Below are 17,970 nucleotides of genomic sequence, written 5' to 3' on the forward strand. Positions count from 1 at the left end.
ATGGAGCTCTGAGCCCTGTGTATATCCTCAATCCTCTGAGTGGGTTGCTGTTGATGGTATGGGTTATATTTTATGCCTTGTAGGAGGTAGAAATAGATAGGTGGAGTGTGTGCCTGTGTGTGTGTGTGTGTGTGTGTGTGCGACTGTAATGTGGTTGACATCCTTCTCTGTGATAGTTCTGTACCATGGCGCTCTGAGTAACTGCACCCAGGAGAAAGCGGATTTACAGCCTCATTCAACTGTGCTGAGCTCCAGTTAAACATCATTCAAACCGCCAACTTAGCAATCCCTCGCTCTTTTTCTCTATCTCATCGCACACAAACACGCTTCTTCTTCATAACAGCGCACACACACACACACAGAGGCTCTCGCCGCATGATGTCATGGTGGTAGATTCATGGGACATTTGCAGGGAGTGTTGTGGAGATTTATCTCTGCGCATTCGCTCCCATTTTTCCGCACGGTATTGTTTTTCACCTGAGTTATTATATCGCAGGGGCGAATCTTTCAGTTGCACGGGCTTGAAACCGCCACGCTCGCCCAAGCTTTGGCACTCACCCTCAGAAATATTCAAAAAAACATGCAGTGACTCCGAGAGGAAATACAACGCAGAGAGGAGAGAGAACGCGGTAAATACATTCTATACAAATGAAACAATCGTTCTGCATATAAGCAAACAGAGCTGGTAGGAAAAGGGGTCTGCTCAATTTGCTTATCAGTCCCTCTCAAGCTACAGTTTGGGTCCTCGGAGACATAACAGCATCAGGCCACTGGGGCACAAGCAGGGAGTCAAGTAAACACATCGTAGTAGTATAAGCAAGCTGCACAAAAGGCCTTCCTCCCATGACCAAGGCCACACACAAAGACACAGCACTGCAGTTTCTATATATACACCAGGAAGAACAGCAAACAGGCAAGCGAATCCATCGCAAATACTCCTGAAAACGTCAAATCAATATTCCAGTCTGTATTTTTGAAACTGTTTGGACTTCGTCATCATGGGATTATTTGTAACAGTAATAAGTCTCAGAGGAAGGAACCAGCTGAGCATGCACCACCTGCCCCCCAAGCTCTCCTCTGAACACACATGGGGCGGGAAAACAACAAGTGGGTCGCTGCGGTGTGGGTGTGTAAAAAATTACATCTACACCTACACAGATGCGTTTTGGTGTTTAGTTCCCACGCATCCTCCCACACCCAGAGTTTTTTTGGTTAGAGGCCTGTCTCCGTCATATTTAGTTGTTATGGAAACAGCGGCAGCTGGAACAGCATCAGCATGGGTTGTTGTACGTTAGCCCTATAGAGTGTGGCATGCTAAACAGAGCAAGTTCAGCAGGTCACGTTACAGTATCTCTCTCTCTCTCAGCATCTTGCCAAAAATAAGAAGTATTGTATGGTAGCGAGTGGATTGCCTCCCACGTTTAGTGAAAATACTAACGTTTTTGCAAATTATGCGCATAGAAATTCACTTCTGCGCTGCTTTTCACCTGTATTTTCCAGTCATTTGTGTCCAAAATATGATTTTTTTTTTAACTTGAGAATATATGAGCCTTCCTGCTGCACAGTCCAGTCCCCCGCTGAGTTTTGTCACAAATGCTCCCGTTGAAAAGAACAGCTCCTAACTCATGAATATGAATTCACATCTTCTCTGTGTGTAGACAGATTATGTGCATAAGCGTGCGTGTTTCTTATTGCATTACTGCGTCTCCTCCCTTTCTCCCTTTTCCACCAATCAGCAGAGCGCACGGTGCTGAAAAGGTAGCTGACACAAAACACACACCACCGCTGGCGATGCAACGTGTCCAAGAACATCAGTTCTTCATCAGCGAGAAGATGCTCCCAGTATTCCCACGACCCCCAACCAAATAAATAACCCGCCCTGCTTGACACCAGTGAGAGTCCTTGTCTCCAGATGCTCTGCCTGCATTGCATCTACCCGCGAGGCCTCCTGCTCCTCCCTCCCCTTCTGTAACCACACACTGAAGCCTTGAGTAGAGCAATGCTACCTGCATACAATCAGCACACACAGATCAACACATGCACGGAGCCTTGATGGATGCCCGTCCCCCCTAATGTACAAAAGGATCATCCGTCACCCTGCAGGCCGGAGGAAAGAGATGCTCTTTTAAAATTGACACTCGGCTCCGTGGTGTCGGAAGTCAGCCCCGAATGCGGAGCTACTCATGCAGGAAGGTGCCTCCTCCTAATCTTTCTTTGGTGGGGGATCATAGCAGCACTTCCAGATCATTTAATACTTCTCACTTCATACTCCATTATTCAAAGTTGTTAAGAATAAATCGTGTTGCAGTTGTGAACACTCTCTCTCTCTCTCTCTCAGCGTTTGTTGTGATGAATCAGGCACAAAACCGTCAAAAACTTTTTGGCTCCAACCAGCCGTTTATTCTGATAATAGCCAAATCATTTTAGCTCTCACAGCCAACTTTGTGATGTGAAGCTGTAGAAAATGCACAGGGACAGTATATAACTGACTGGTAACAGACTTTTTCCATGTAAACTGGGAATTCTCTACGATGTTAGTAAAAAAAAAAGTATAAAAATGATCTTATGGCTTTTGTTGGGGTCTGTACCAAGAATGTTCCCTAAGGTCTGCAGAATATGATTTGTAGGGTAGGGCAGCTTCTGCAATTTGAACTGTTGCACTTCATTGTGATTGATAATACTTATTTTGAAGGTTTAGCCCTAATGTATATCAAAGCCAAATCTTTCGAGGTCTCTTACGGCCAACTTCATGACGTCAAACTCCAGAAAATGCTTCAACAAAGAGAGAAATAATTTAGCTGTTCGGTTAGGTGCCCTCGACCTCCTGTCCGATCAGCGGCGTTTGATGAAGCTATAAAACTCATCTACATCCCTTACAGTTGGTGCACACTCAAAGTACCATTTTGTTTTGGATACTTTTTTTCCCCCTGACTTCATATTTCTTGTCATGTGTCTCATGTGATCATTTTGGGTTGGTTTGTTTGGTTCCTGGCCAGAGGCAATTGTCACCGTTGGGTTTATGGAGTGGAAGTACGTTTTGTTAGAAGTTCCACAAAGAAGACAGCTTTATTTCCTGCAGAAGTAAAAGCAGACATCAAGTGGGAAAATATCTGCTGAAAAAAACCTGACAACCACACTTTTACAAAGCTAAATAAAAGGGAAAAGCAGAGCTTATTTGAATGAAGTGTTGATCTCTCTGAAAAGGTGAATACCTCCAGCTATTGCTCCCTGTTTAAAATTAGAGGAGGATGCAGTGTTATCTGACAAACAGCATGAGCTCAAAGACTCATCTCAGGGGTTGTTCTGGTCTTTAATCTACCTCTAATGTTCATTTGGGAGCCTGGAAACATTGTAGAAGATAGTTGTGAAGCCTAGAGAAAAACACTGTGTAGTTCCAACACATTTCCACTAGAGTGAACTCTCCAATATGATGAGTATGACCTCATTACTTGACATTTATTTACAGTTCAACCTGACCTCAACTTGTCATCTTGAGTAGATCCATGGCCGCAATTTACAATTTGAATTTCACCAGCAAAATGATTTATGAATGAATCATTAAACACGAGGCAAACATTTACTAACAAGCATCGTTGCATATATCATCGTCCAAGCAAGGAAAAGCTACAACGGATAGATCAAGGTATTTCCTCTCTGCTGGGTATGGATTTTCAATACTCGGAGGCAGAGGGACCTCTGTCAGCCATGTGGGGGTCATCAAACACACCAGACCTTTATTGTCCAGAGAAGGAAACCCTGTGTTTGTCAAGTTGGGGTACTTCTTCTCATCCCTGATTGTATCACGAGGAGGGCTTGAAGGCAGTAAAACTTCCTGAGGCAACAGTTTGGGATGTTGTGTTTCAGCATGGTCATCCAGAAAAAGAAACCCAGTGTTTGGTAAATCTGGGTATTTCTTCTCATTAGTTTCTCCCATGTGAAGTAAGAGCCTGGAGGCAGTGGAACCTCCTCAGGCAACAGGTTTGGATATTTTTCATCATTACTGTCATCCAGACAAGTAAAACCTATATTTCTCAAATCTGGGTATTTCTTTCTTTCATTGTGGCCACTGTCTAACACAGCGTCAGCAGGTGGAGGGCTTGAAGGCAGTGGAAACTCATAAGCCATCACACTGGCAGGCTGGAGCATAAAACAGGTCACTTCGTCATCAGGAGGAGGGCTTGGAGGCAACAGGATTTCCTGAGGCAACAGATTGGAATGCCTTGGATCAGCGTTGTCATCCAGAGAGATTTTTTAGCCAGCTGGCTAAGGAGCATCAAATTGTGCACTTCATCTGCACAGCCTCAGTAGGTGAAGGGCTCAAAATCTCACAAGCCATTACACTGAGGAAGGATATAAAATAGGCCACTACATCGTCCACAGAAGGAAACCCGATGTTACTGTTAATCTGGGTACGTCCTCTCTTCTGTGTACCCCATGTTCAACACACTGTCAGCAGGTGAAGGACTTGGAGGCAGTGAATTACCAGCCAGCTGGCTAAGAGACATCGATTGTGCACTTGAGCATCTCCCATGTGAAGCTCAGCCTTAGTAGGTAGAAGGCTTGGAGGCAACAATCTTCTAAGCAAAGTGAAGTAGCATAAAGTAGAAGAGGTATCTTATACCAGGAACACCAGCAATATAACACAACGGATGGGTGCCAACAGAAGACTGTGGAGATTGGATAATGTCAAATGGCTCAATTAGTTTGCTCGGCATTTAGTTTTAAGTGTCTTCAGTAATAGATTAGCACTGTTTAGTGTTTGATTTTTGTCTTTTGATGAGATAATCTTGCGTTTTCATGCATTTTGAACTATCTCGAATATTCATGCCATTCTTTTTTTTTAAAAGAGGGTTTAATAAATCGCTAAATTATTCAGAGGATTAAAGAATTATAAAAGTATTTTGCATAAAATCCATGAGTTTTCGAGAACCATTCATCTCCTCCATCCATTCTCACGCTTCCTTTAGTCCACTCCACAGGAGGGAAGTGGTTGAGTAAAGTGTTGCTTGTTTTCCCACAAAGCAGAGATTTTATGCACTATGAATATACAATAATCTCCCGGTGCTGCATAGCAGTCAACCTAAAGTGCCTCCTTTCAAATTCATATTTATTTCTAAAGTTTTGTGCATTGGTACACGTCTGCCTTCAATTGTGAGCGCATACTTTCATAGAATGAACACTCAACCACCTGTAGAGTTGTATAGTCAAGATGATAATTAACAAGCATTGTGGGCAGGAAAGTATTTATAGCTGCTTTATAGGTGCTGCTGTGGATACGTGCAAACTTTATTACCATGCTTCACACAAAACTATACTCATTGCGTGATCAGATACGTCAGTGGTCAGTGTGCATTTGAAGGCTGTATAGCACAGGCATTTAAAAAAGGTCTATCTGAGCTTGCTGTCTCTCAAAAAATGTCTCTGCTTCAAAACTCTGAGGTCAGCATTATTCTTTGAATTCAGTCTATGGTTTGAATAGCCATGGAATAATTTCACATATCTGAAATTAAGAAAGAAAGGCAAGATAGCCGGATGAAAAACCGCTGCAGCTCGTTCCGCTGCTACTACGATTTGAAGCTGCAACTACAGCTGCAGCCCCAGCAGCGCTCGACTTCCCGCGCTAATGTCAACATGCAAGGCCATGGTTGAGAAATGCTGACACCATTAGATAAGAGAAACAGAGGAGAGCTTCCCGAAAGGTGAGTCAGGCTGACATCATTAAAAATAGAGGTGAGCTTGGAGAACACCAAAATGCCCGAAAGCATAAATAATGCTTGTATAAGGAGAAGAATGATGGTGGGAACGGTAGATTTGGAATCACAGCTAAGCTCAATGATAGGAGGAGAATGAAAGGGTATAGGTAAAGGATGAAGACCACGGAGCCTGTACTCTGCGCTTTTGAATTACAGTGGATTTATATTGCAGTGAACTCTATTGCACTGAAGTTTTACTGAAGAAGAATTATGCCCTGAAGTCGTCTGGCCCAGCCGAGAGGGTTTCTCCCACAATTATCCGGGTGTTCTTAAGGTGTGGGACTGCCCCTAGTGGTAAGAGCAGAGTATTGAAAGAGGTTTTAAAATCAGGGTTTGAAATTTAAGGGTTTAAGTCAGACAAATCCACATATATATATATATTCAACTGTACATGGTGTGTGTGTGTTTTCAGTGCATTGTTCCTAAAGAGTGTAGAAAGGTGAGTTTGGGGCTCTGCGTCTTGTCTAACAATATCTCTGCATCTGTGACAGTTTCGCCCACACACTGATGGCACCAGGATGTCAATCTGGCTTCTCTAGTAGCCTGTTATCTTGCACACACTTTCTCTACCACCACTCACTCACCTTCTGGCTTCCAAGCCCCCCCCCCACCTCTGTCTTTCTATCTGTCTACATCCAGAGGACTGTGGCAAAGGGTGCAGTTCAGCAGCAGTGGAGGTAGCCCCTTTGTGTTTGTCAAGAGCAGTTTCACAGGAGATCTTATCCCCTGTGCTTTTCTCTTTACAGCGGAGAAAGCTGGTTGAACTACTCTCAGTGGGCCGCCAGGGTCGGGACAGTTCAGGCTCAAACTCACAGATACAATATCAAGCTCAGTGGGCCAAGAGAAAAGTCTCTCCAAGTGAAAAGCTCTTTCTCAAGCTGGAGGTCATCGACCCCATGTGATGAGGAGCTAGTCGCCCGTTTAAAGGCTTTGGGTTACAACTGCGAAGTATCAACACACATCTCATTCTTTATTAACCATTCACAGGAAATATGTAGGGGGGGTCCATTTAGACAAGCAATGAAACTGGCTGAAGACGTCATGAATTTCCTTTTCCCCCTGCAGATACCCATCAGCATGTGGGCCAAAGGAAGAGTCTTGAGCAGATGTCTAAACCAAGAACTTGGCTCACATCTTTTCCAGGAAATTCCATATGTGATTTTAACTGTGGGTTGGCTCTGGCAGATAAGCTTCAAAAACATACAGTACAACAGCAAAGGTAGACGTCTGCCAGCACATATCCTCCATATGGACAGCCTGTCTTCAACAATCAGTAGCCGGTCTACCCCACAATAGATTATGGCTGATTTGTGAGTATTAAAGGTAGCAAAGGTCATCTGCCAGTGAGCCTGTGGTAAGAACTGAATTCACAAAGCCCAATCCTTCAGTGAATACTACATTCAGCACAACCGAAAGCTTTATTGATCGCCCTCAGTACTAATGAGATTGGACGTAGCATTCCTAACACCACCAATATTCTTTGCTCAGTAAATCAAGGGATTAGATTGGCATACACATCCGTTTTTATCCCTGCCCGCTACCATCCGTGTGTCAGGCAGCCTCGAGCGAACAAAGAAGCACAAACGAGAATGAAAGAAAAGGTGGGATTGAATACAAGAAAAGACCCACCTAAAGGACTTATAAGGCTCCAGCTGAGTCTGTACGCCGAGGTAGGGACGCCTACAAAAGGGGAGAGAGATGAGGGTTGTGATGGGCAGGCCATCACATCCACCGGGAGACAAAAGAGCTGGGGTGACAAGCAGCCGATGGACAGAAGGTCCATTTCCACTCACACAAAAGAGCCGGGGAGATGAAGCAGATTAGCAGCTCTTTATGCCCATTGTGAAGGCTCTAAATGATAAGATTTAGCCCCCTTTCCCATCCCAGCTTCTGTCCTGTGTGAGTGTGCGTGTGTGTGTGCTCACACAAGACATCACAAGCTCTTTCGCTTCTTTTTTTGTTTGTTTCTCATGCAGGATACGCTTCCCATTTTTCTTCTTTCACATGCAGGTACATACACACGAGGAGTCTTTCTATTCATCCTCATAGGAAGGAGAGATGCGACAGCTGGCTTTTGACTCACTTCCTGTCTTTGTACTGAAGCCCTGAATTTACAGTGTTGATGGGAAAGCCCTTAGCTTAAGCCCTCCCTCATCACTGGAAGACGATGTTCTTTTTATGTTAATTTGACTTGAAAATTATTCTTTTCAGAGGAGGAGGCACACTTGGGTTATGTTGCTATTAATCACTCATTCACTGGCGTTAATATGGTAAGATTAGAATCCGTTAGCAATTAATATCATGACATTATATCACAGTGTCATTATGTTCCATCTGAAGGACTATTTTTCCTCACCTACCTCCTGTGTATGTGTATGTGTATGGTTGTGGCAGTTTTAATAACTACTGTGCTCACATGGTTTTGCTGTGTGCTTTGCTTTTACATGATTATTATATCTTAGTATTTAGTGCCATCTACTGATCATCTTGTAACATTGCAAGCTCTATTTTTTCACAATTTCATTCAAGACAAGCTGTTGTAGATGACAGAAATTAGATTTTATTTTAATAATGTTAGCACTATAAAACGTTACTGGACCTTGTGGTTTCATTGAACTGTTACTTGACTCAAATTTGCTCAAGCACTGCACTCACAGTTTTGAGATACTTGTCATTTGCTATTTTATGTTACTTTAAACTGTTCATATCTTTTATATTTGCTATATTTTTTTATATTTCTTTACACTTGTATATATGTGAAATTTAATGTGTATTGCCTCGTTTTGCACTGGGGATATGAGGGAAACTACTTCAACAACATTGAAATGCCACTATCATGTTAATGCATCGGTAAATATATTCAAATAACATATATAATATATAATAATATTTTATTTAATGACTATAAAGCTGTGAACAAAGAAAGTAAAGGTAGTCTTACTTTTGAGCCCTGTACATTTTGCTTGTAATAACTTGCTAATTAGACCTAAATAAAATCCCACGATACTAAAAAGATGTTTTCCAGACAGGTAAATAAGAAAAAAAAATTAACTTTTGAGACCTGTCTCAGTGTCAGCAGCACAGGCTCTCGCGAGATTTGGCGGCACAGCTCTACTAGTGCTTAATTATCAGTGAGGTTTCCACCAAAGATGATTTATCAAGAACTTAAACACATTTCTGTTATTGAGCGTCTCTGGTTATTCCCGCTGTCGCCCTCTGGGGGGCGCTGACTCCCAGACCATGCGGTCTTGTGGTGGTGGGAAGTTCAGCTCTTTTCAATGATTCGACTTTTTCGGCTTCATTCAAAAGAGCCGACTCTCAAATGGCTCTTCTGGCCTTCTATATTAGCCTAATTGATCAATTATGAATGGTTATTTTTCATTTAGAATTTAAAATGCTTATTGTTTTTCTTTTTTGTATTTTCTTTTTGTCTATGCAGGTTTCGTTGTTGACCCTTTTACAAACTCTGCACTCACTTGCAGTCTAAAATATCATTGAAATGCAGCCAGATGCTTCTTCTGTTTCAGTTTTCACTCATGTCTTCACTTTTTCTTCACGTCTCTCTCGTCAAAATAAAGTCCCGTCCGCCCGTCTGCATGAATTCAGGACCGACGGGAGTCGGCTCTTGTCATTCGCTACAAAGACTCGGCTCTTAGATCCGGCTCGTCCGCCAACGACACATCACTAATAGTGATGGGAATTTCGGCTCTTTTTGGTGAGCCGGTTCTTTTGGCTCCCAAACGGCTCCTCACATTTTATTATTAATTGGTTTAATTAATAATTATTGCACGTTATTATTATTTTATATTTTTAAATGTTATTATATTTTATTTTACTTGACATTGTAAAGCACTTTGGTCAGTGGAGGAGCCGGCTCCCGTCTTTCACTTAAAAGAGCCGGCTCTTTGAACCGGATCGTTCGCGAACGACACATCACTACTCACTAATGCAGTCAACCCGTCGATTGCCGAGTCATGGATAGGCTTGTTTTCTGAATGGTCTCCTCTAACACGCACGGAGCAAGGACAACAGCATGAGTGCACGCAGACAGTGCTGTGTCACGTTATGTTGTTGTAACTATTTAGGTTAACGTTATGTGTTAGACGACTCAAGCTAAAACAGCTCAGTGTTGTTGTTGTTGTTGTTGTTGTTGTTGTGGAGCTGCTAGCTTCTCTGGAGTAACCTCTGTCACTGACCGGGCAAAAAAACAACAAAGGTAATGTAACACTGTATTATTGAACACTGAAATACAAGTTAACAGTGTTAAATTCCGCTTTTCTTACTGTTTTCTGTTAGGTGACTTATGTTGGAGTGTGTATACTAACAGTTTATGCTTTATACTGTGTCTCAAACATTCACTGTGCATGTGAGTTATTTATTCTCACTGTTTAGATCCAGTTTTTACAGTCTATACACCTCCATGCACATGAAGCAACCTGCTGCATAAACCTTGTTTATTTCAGCATCACCGTCTGCAAGCAGGTGCAGTAAAGATGTCACTGAAGTTCACAGCCTAATATAGCAGAGCAAAGCTTTGTGCAGAGACTCCACACTCTTGCATCTATTGTTGTGCTGTGTTTCTAATGATTTTCTGCCCTCCTCTCTCCTTATAGCTGCAGCCATGCTGTTCATGCACAGCTACTGCGAAGCCAACTCCTCCATCTCCCACACCTGGGTGGATGAAGGCATTGCCCCCTGCTTCTACTTCACACTCGTCCCCGCCGTCCTCCTCACCGTCGCCTTCTTCCTCGGCACCCTCCACTGCATGTTCTACAAGAAATACGGCACGGCGATGGAGCCCAAGTTCATCCCGCGCTCGTGCCTCTACGGCTTCCAGCTGGTCGTCTCCGTCCTTCTCCTGGTCCAGTTTCTTGGTGGGATGGCGTGGCGAGCTGCTGGTGGAGGGGAGCTCCCGGGCTATGTGGTGTTGTACGGCCTCTTCTCTGCACTGGCCTGGGTGTGGGCTATAGCCCTGCTCAGGGTGGAGAGGCGTCGGGTCCTGGTGATGGACCGGACGAGGGGCCACAGCGCGGCACTGCTGCTGTTCTGGGCCCTGGCTTTCTCAGCTGAGAACTTGGCCTTCATCTCCTGGTATAGCCCTCACTGGTGGTGGGGCTTGGAGAACGGTCATCAACAGGTGAGGGAAGATTGAATATCATATATCAATATCATATTGTTTTGTCTCTCTTTTTGGGCAGTTTTCAGGCTGGGCTCGGCCTTTATACTGCATTGTTTCTCTGTTATTTTGAGCTCGAGTTACACCGTTTTTCTTCATTCCTATCTACCGAGGACTGAAGTTTATTTCTCTGATGTTTATCCAAGAACGTGCTGATAGCAAGTTCCCTTAATATGCAGATCATTCCTAACAATGTTTTATAACAGTGATGTGTGCTATAAATATAAAAGTCTAATGGCCAAAGGTTATTTGTTAAAGACGGGTGTGTCTTTGTGTGTGTGTGTGTTCAGCCTGGCTTCTTAGTGAGCTCAAGACTTTTTCTTTTTTTTTTTGCTGAGTCATTGCCGGTCTGACGTTCAGATCCTCACTGGTAACCAATCAAAAGAGACATAATCTCGCCCCTCCTACACTGACTCACTTGCAGTAGCTCAACTCTCTGATTATGGAAATGCAAGCATGACTTGTGAGTTTTTAAGGTGTTGTCATTTGATCCGTCCTTAATTTAAGGAAGTTGTTTCGTAATTTGCAGTGACACATTTTCAGTCTAAAGCAGCTAAACATCGAGCAAACAAACCGAGCTCACAGCAGCTGCAGTTGGCAGCAGTTTACTGTTGAGGCAGAGCAGCTGGAGGACATCAGAGGGAAACCACAAGATACTTTCTCAATAAAATATACTGTATATTGTTATAAATATTACATAGTAGTTACTCAGAAGCATGATCATCGTCTAATAAATAATGCATCTAATGCACTCATGTTGATATTGATCTGCTTTTGATTGCCTATGAACCCCTCAGGTGCAGTTTGGCCTGTGGCTGCTGCGCTACACCGGCACCGGGCTGCTCTTCTTCATCGGTCTCAAAGCTCCCGGGTTGCCGCGGAGACCGTATATGCTACTGATTAACGAAGATGAACGCGACGTGGAGCAGAGCAGACAGGTAGTGAAGTTTTCACTTGTCATGTTGTCTTATTGTGCAATGTGCCGATGGCTGTTTGACGTATTTAAATCTATTTCTCCGTCTCAGAGCCTTTTGGCCAGCACAGAACAGAACCAGTCAACCTGGCAGGGTTTCAGGAAGAAAGTCCGACTGCTTATTCCCTACATGTGGCCCCACGGCAACGTCTTCCTCCAGCTGCTGGTCGTCTTCTGTTTGGGGTTGCTCGGAGTCGAAAGAGTGATTAACGTCTTTGTGCCCATTTACTACAAGAATATCGGTGAGCGATGGCTCATTTCTGCAACTACACGAGCTAAATATGTTTACAGATTCACGGATCGAAGCCCTCGACATAAAAACATGCCAAAACATCATGTTGAATGCACTCATTAAGTTTAAGATGTACTGTTCCTCAGGATGTGATCAAACTGAGACATCCAGATAGAGCCAGATAGTGAGATATAAAACATCCCAGTGTCAGACAACAGCTTCCAAGTTTTACGTCTCGTTTGTCATCTTGTTTATCTACCATATCTTCGATCTGTGTGAGCCTTCAAGCCTTTTTTTTCTCTCTCTCTCGCAGTGAATGAACTGACTGATGGCAGCACCTGGCACACTCTGGCTATCACAGTGCTTATTTATGTCCTGCTTAAGTTCCTGCAGGGCGGCGGGTCAGGTAGGACCGACTCATTCATGTTCTGGACGCATTAGTGTTACAAAGACAAGTCTGTTGCCTTCACCGTTACCTTCTCCTCCTCTTGCCAAGGCACCTCGGGGTTCGTCAGTAACCTCCGCTCTTTCACGTGGATCCGGGTGCAGCAGTACACCAACCGCGTGGTTCAAGTGCGCCTCTTCTCCCACCTGCACTCGCTCTCCCTTCGCTGGCACCTGGGCCGCAAAACCGGCGAAGTGCTGAGAAGCATCGACCGCGGCACCTCCTCCATCAACAGCCTGCTCAGGTCAGACGGACTGGACGTGATGGTGTTTTAGCTACATAATATGACGGCTTGTCAAAGAACGTATTCAGCGCAGCTGCTTCTCATCATCGCAGTAGATTATGTCTGTGTAACCTCGTGTATTCTCGAACTGAATTTGAAGAGAAAATTGACTCCGCTGTCTCTTTCCCACAGCTACATCGTGTTTAACATCTTCCCAACAATCGCTGACATTATCATTTCTATCATCTACTTCATCACTTATTTCAACGCCTGGTTCGGCCTCATTATCTTCGTCTGCATGACCCTGTACCTCAGTAAGTCCACAACTCGATTATCCCCGGATTAAATGTTCAATTTTTCCCTGAAAGGTTTTCTGATTGGCTGCTCTCCATTTCCTCCAGCTCTGACCATCATCATCACTGAATGGAGAACCAAGTACAGACGAGACATGAATCAGCAGGACAACAACGCCAAGGCCAAGGCCGTGGACTCCTTGTTAAACTTTGAGACGGTACACGCAAACATCGGCTCATGAAGCAGTGTCAGGTATTCCCGAATGTCACCTTCTGTTGCACTTATTTATCTGTCTGTTCGGTAGGTAAAGTACTACAACGCAGAGAACTACGAGGTCAGCCGTTTTGAGGATGCCATCTTAAAATATCAGGTGAGTCCGAGATATTAAGAGTCAAGTCACCATGTTAGATTACAGCTCAAACATGTCTGTGTCTAGTTATTGCTATCAGAGCCTGCACAGTCGAGCAAGTTTCCACAGAGCAGATGTCCAAACCGCTGCAGGAAAATCTGATTATTTATGGCAGGTTTAGTCACAAAACAAAGACAATTAGAAAAAGATGAATATTACACAGTTGTTTCCAACGAGACCACATATTATACACAGGTTAAAGAGCTGATTGGGAGCTGAAATGAAGAACTTCTGGTTTGCGTTAAGTAGATCCTGAAGACACTCAATATTGCTCTCTTTTATTGTTAGAAAACAATTCGTAGTTGTATGTAGAAGCTTGTAAATCTACAAATATTTGTCCAGCTTTGTCTAATAACTCCTGTTTTCAGGCATCAGAGTGGAAGACCCAGGCGTCGCTGGCCTTGCTCAACCAAACACAGAACCTCATCATCGGATTAGGCCTGATGGCCGGCTCCCTGCTCTGTGCCTACTTTGTGACCGAACATAGGTTCCATGTACGTTCTAGGAAAGTGACCTTTCATAACATCATTACTAGTCCAATATACATAAAATATATATTTTTTAAAATCCTCTTATCGTAGGTTGGAGATTTTGTTCTCTTTGGTACCTACATCATCCAGCTGTACACCCCGCTCAACTGGTTTGGAACCTACTACAGGTAAGAAGAAACCGATCTTTATATTTTGACCTGTAGTGTCTTGTGCTTCTGGTTAACTCTTGTTATTGTCGTCCTTGCAGAATGATCCAGAATTCTTTCATCGACATGGAGAACATGTTCACACTCTTTGAAGAAGAGGCAGAGGTACTTTTGAAACTTTGTTTTCACCTTTAACGCTGTATTATGATTCTTTTTTTTCTTTTTCTTTTTTTTTAAATACTACCTGAATTTGTTCTCTTACGCAGGTGAAAGATGAAGTGAATGCTGGGAATTTTCCCTACAAAGCGGGAAAAGTGGAGTTTGAGAACGTTTACTTCAGCTACGTAGAAGGGTCGGTTTGATTTTTGTGGCCGTGATTTCAACTAAAATGATTAACGAGCCAACATGTAGACACATTCGTTTATTTCTCTTTTACAGGAAGGAGATTCTCAAGGATGTTTCTTTCACCGTACTTCCGGGACAGACAGTTGCCCTGGTAAGTCTAAGTAACAACTTGAATTCAAAGTAGATGTTGGATACATTTAAATATGCAAGATTATAATTTTCTTTTAATCTTTTCCAGGTGGGACCATCGGGCTCTGGCAAGAGCACCATCATTCGACTCATCTTCCGTTTCTATGACGTTCAGGGAGGCTGCATCAGCATCGATGGCCAGGATATATCAAAAGTAAACCAGAACACGTTGATGAGTAGTTTAATATACAAGTTACAATGTCTTTAATACACTACATTAGCTGCATGCAGCTGGGTGTGTTTACAGGCACACCGTGGACTTGTAATTACTACGTCTTGGTTCGTCTCTCCTCAGGTGAAGCAGACCTCTCTGCGAGCTCACATCGGCGTGGTTCCCCAGGATACGGTGCTTTTCAACGACACCATCCAGAACAACATTCGCTACGGACGCATCACCGCCAGTGACCGGGAGGTGGAGGAGGCCGCTATAGCTGCTGATATCCATGAGAAGATCGTGGCCTTCCCTGATGGTAACCTACAAATGAATCTTCCGGTTCTATAACCTCAAATGGCTCCATGGTTTTTCCACAGAGCAACCGTAAGATCTCCTACGTTGTTTTTTCTTCCAGGTTATGATACGCAGGTGGGTGAAAGAGGTCTAAAGCTGAGTGGAGGAGAGAAGCAAAGGGTGGCTATCGCCAGAACTATCCTCAAAGCGCCACAGATCATCCTGCTGGATGAGGTGAGATTACAATAAAGGAGCAAACATTTGCATATTGCTATATAGATCAGTTGCTGCTCAGCTTTTACTTATACAAAAAGGGCTTTGGATACACATTCCAGTTTTAAGAGTGTCTCTCTGCAGGCCACATCTGCACTAGACACACAGACAGAACGCAACATCCAGGCCTCGTTGACTAAAGTCTGCGCCAATCGTACAACAATTGTTGTAGCTCACAGGTAAGAGATGTATTTCTGACAGCTTTCTGACAGGAATTATTTTATCTCGTGAGTTGTGTGACTCTCTCTCTTCTTTTATCTTAAAGGTTGTCCACTATAATCGGAGCAGACCAGATTCTGGTTATCAACGAGGGCCGGATTGCAGAGCGAGGACGGTAAGAGTGCATTATTGACCTTTTTTTAGTTCCGAGAGTCCATCCTCTTTATCGCCGAACTCCCAAGTGACTCACCTTCTCTCCGTCCCAGACATGACGAGTTGCTCCTCAAGGGAGGCCTGTATGCAGACATGTGGATGAATCAACAGCAGGCCCAGGACGCAGATTCCTCGTCGGAGACAGAATCCAAAGACCGCACGTCTGAGAAACTGCAGCCTCCGTCAACCTCCTCAGGACACCACAGCCACTGAATGTCATTTTTGTTTTTTTTGCCTTGTTTGAACTCCACTGTTTGATGCAGCTCTTGATTGTAAGTTGATTTTAATGATGTGCAAACACTCAAAAGACATGAAGGTATTTTTTCTGATTATGCCCTTTAAGTTCTTTATGTAAGGACAGGAGCAAAATATCAGATTATTACAACATCATAGGTAACAGACATTTACTGAAATAATTATATTTTAAATCATAATCATTATTCATTTATTTTAGCACCTGAACTAGTTGTGAGGATATTATTACTTCATGTCTTTATTTTAAATGTTAAACACTGACTTTTGTTAGTTTGTGCTGTCTGTTCCACTGCAACAGATGAAACTTTATTCTTTGTTTTTTTTTATCTATCTGACGTAAATTATTTAAAGAAACAAAAAGGAAACTTGCAGGAAATAAGACAATAAACACTCTACAATCACAGCCTCAGCACTGCATCTTGTTGAGACTTATTCAGCTCTGTTTCAGTTTGTTTTTTTGTAAGATTTTAGTCGTCGATTCATGAGCTCTGCTTTTATAAACGTGTAAGCCCCTGCAGACTTTTGATCACTGGGGATGTGCTGCTCGTCTGTGTTTTCTGAATTGTTACGAAAGATGAATATGCCACAGTTCACAGTGCAAATGTTTTGTGTGTGTAAATGTAAAACTGTCTGATTAAATATGAATTTGTACGATCTGTGCTTGCTTGTCGGCAGAGAAATCTACTATTTCATGTCAGAACGGCTGCTGCTGTGAAAAAAGGTCGATTAAATCCGTGCAGCAAGTAAAAATCTAACACAGGTGTTACCAGTGATGGTAATCAAGGTTTAGTTCATTGCAGCAGAGCCTTAATTGGTTTCACTGGTAACACCTGTGTTTACACTACTATTACATGTCAAACTGGCTGCTGCTGTAAAAAAAGAAAAAAGGTCTATTGAGCCAATTTTATTATTAGATCTATGTATTTGCTGCAATATCTGCCATGTAAAAGTAAAATTAAAGGTCCAGTGTGTAAGATTTGGGGCCTTTATTTTCACAAGGGAGACATGGAATATTATATTAAATAAAATTCAGAACTGTTTTTATGCATATATAATCAAATGAAAATAAGAATATTTTTGTTTTTGGTACTTAAAAATGTTTCTTTCATATCTACAGTGAGAGTAGATCCTCGTCCATAGAGGCGACTCTAGACAGTGACTCTAGACGGGGCCCTTAAAATGTTTGTTTCTCCTTTACACTTAGATGGTGAGGTGATGTGAGGAGGTCGCAATGCAGCGATTACATAACTAGATGCAACTTCACACTGTGTTACGGGAATTTTTAAGAAAAACTCGTGAATAAGAAAGACTGGATTCAAGTATCAAAGTTGAATTTCTTGTTTAAGTTGTAATCTTGTACAAGAAGGAGCATTTAACAGTGCAACACACAAGAGGGATTACAGAGAAATGGCTCCCAGAGGAGCTCTAACAGTTGGTTCTTATACATTTTTCTACAAATGGACTGTCTCGGACACGTCCCACCTGATACAGATAGTTTTTGGTTTTCTGCCAGTAATGAACATTATGTATCAAAATGACACTTCTCACGTCCTTGTTTCTCCTGTCCTTGAACTACTGATATCTCTCCCTGCCATCCTCAGCAAAACACAGTCCAAATAAGGGAAGTGCACGAGACATGCAAAAGACAGGAAACACACATTATATGAGTGAAAACATCTGAACCCCAGTATAATCCTAATTTTTATAACACACTGGACCTTTAACCATCAATCTAAATAGCCCATACAGCAATAATACCCTCCATTATTTTCACTTTATGCACTATATAAGTATATGCAGTATATATACAATTTGTAAACACGATGGATGTTTAATATCTACCTCAATAGAGGTATTGTTAATGATTATTACTGTTGTAAGTATTACATTTTGGAAAGAACTTGAGAACTATATACTGTGTTAAACAAAACATAAAATCAGCATTC

General features: G+C 42.7%; 1 protein-coding gene across 1 annotated transcript; it reads left to right on the forward strand.

Moving 5' to 3' along the window:
• The first annotated feature begins 9,688 nt into the window (after positions 1 to 9,688).
• abcb6a (ATP binding cassette subfamily B member 6 (LAN blood group) a) lies at positions 9,689 to 17,000 on the forward strand. Its single transcript, XM_010750226.3, has 20 exons — positions 9,689 to 9,969; positions 10,367 to 10,890; positions 11,727 to 11,867; positions 11,955 to 12,144; positions 12,448 to 12,540; positions 12,631 to 12,823; positions 12,995 to 13,116; positions 13,204 to 13,313; positions 13,401 to 13,466; positions 13,874 to 13,999; positions 14,087 to 14,163; positions 14,244 to 14,307; positions 14,409 to 14,494; positions 14,581 to 14,638; positions 14,726 to 14,830; positions 14,972 to 15,146; positions 15,246 to 15,358; positions 15,482 to 15,576; positions 15,663 to 15,731; positions 15,823 to 17,000. The coding sequence occupies exons 2-20, from the start codon at positions 10,375 to 10,377 to the stop codon at positions 15,980 to 15,982; spliced, it is 2,559 nt and encodes an 852-aa protein (XP_010748528.3). The 5' UTR covers positions 9,689 to 9,969; positions 10,367 to 10,374; the 3' UTR covers positions 15,983 to 17,000.
• The last annotated feature ends 970 nt before the right edge of the window (positions 17,001 to 17,970 follow it).

This window comes from Larimichthys crocea, chromosome XIX, assembly GCF_000972845.2.
Source record: "Larimichthys crocea isolate SSNF chromosome XIX, L_crocea_2.0, whole genome shotgun sequence".
NCBI lineage: Eukaryota > Metazoa > Chordata > Actinopteri > Sciaenidae > Larimichthys > Larimichthys crocea.

Excerpts from the sequence above, each read along its gene's own strand:
- abcb6a (XM_010750226.3), top strand. The coding sequence starts at position 10,375 with ATGCTGTTCATGCACAGCTACTGCGAAGCCAACTCCTCCATCTCCCAC. Across the intron at positions 11,868-11,954 it reads ACGTGGAGCAGAGCAGACAG|AGCCTTTTGGCCAGCACAGA; the intron begins GTAGTGAAGTTT and ends TCTCCGTCTCAG. Across the intron at positions 13,117-13,203 it reads CTGCATGACCCTGTACCTCA|CTCTGACCATCATCATCACT; the intron begins GTAAGTCCACAA and ends CATTTCCTCCAG.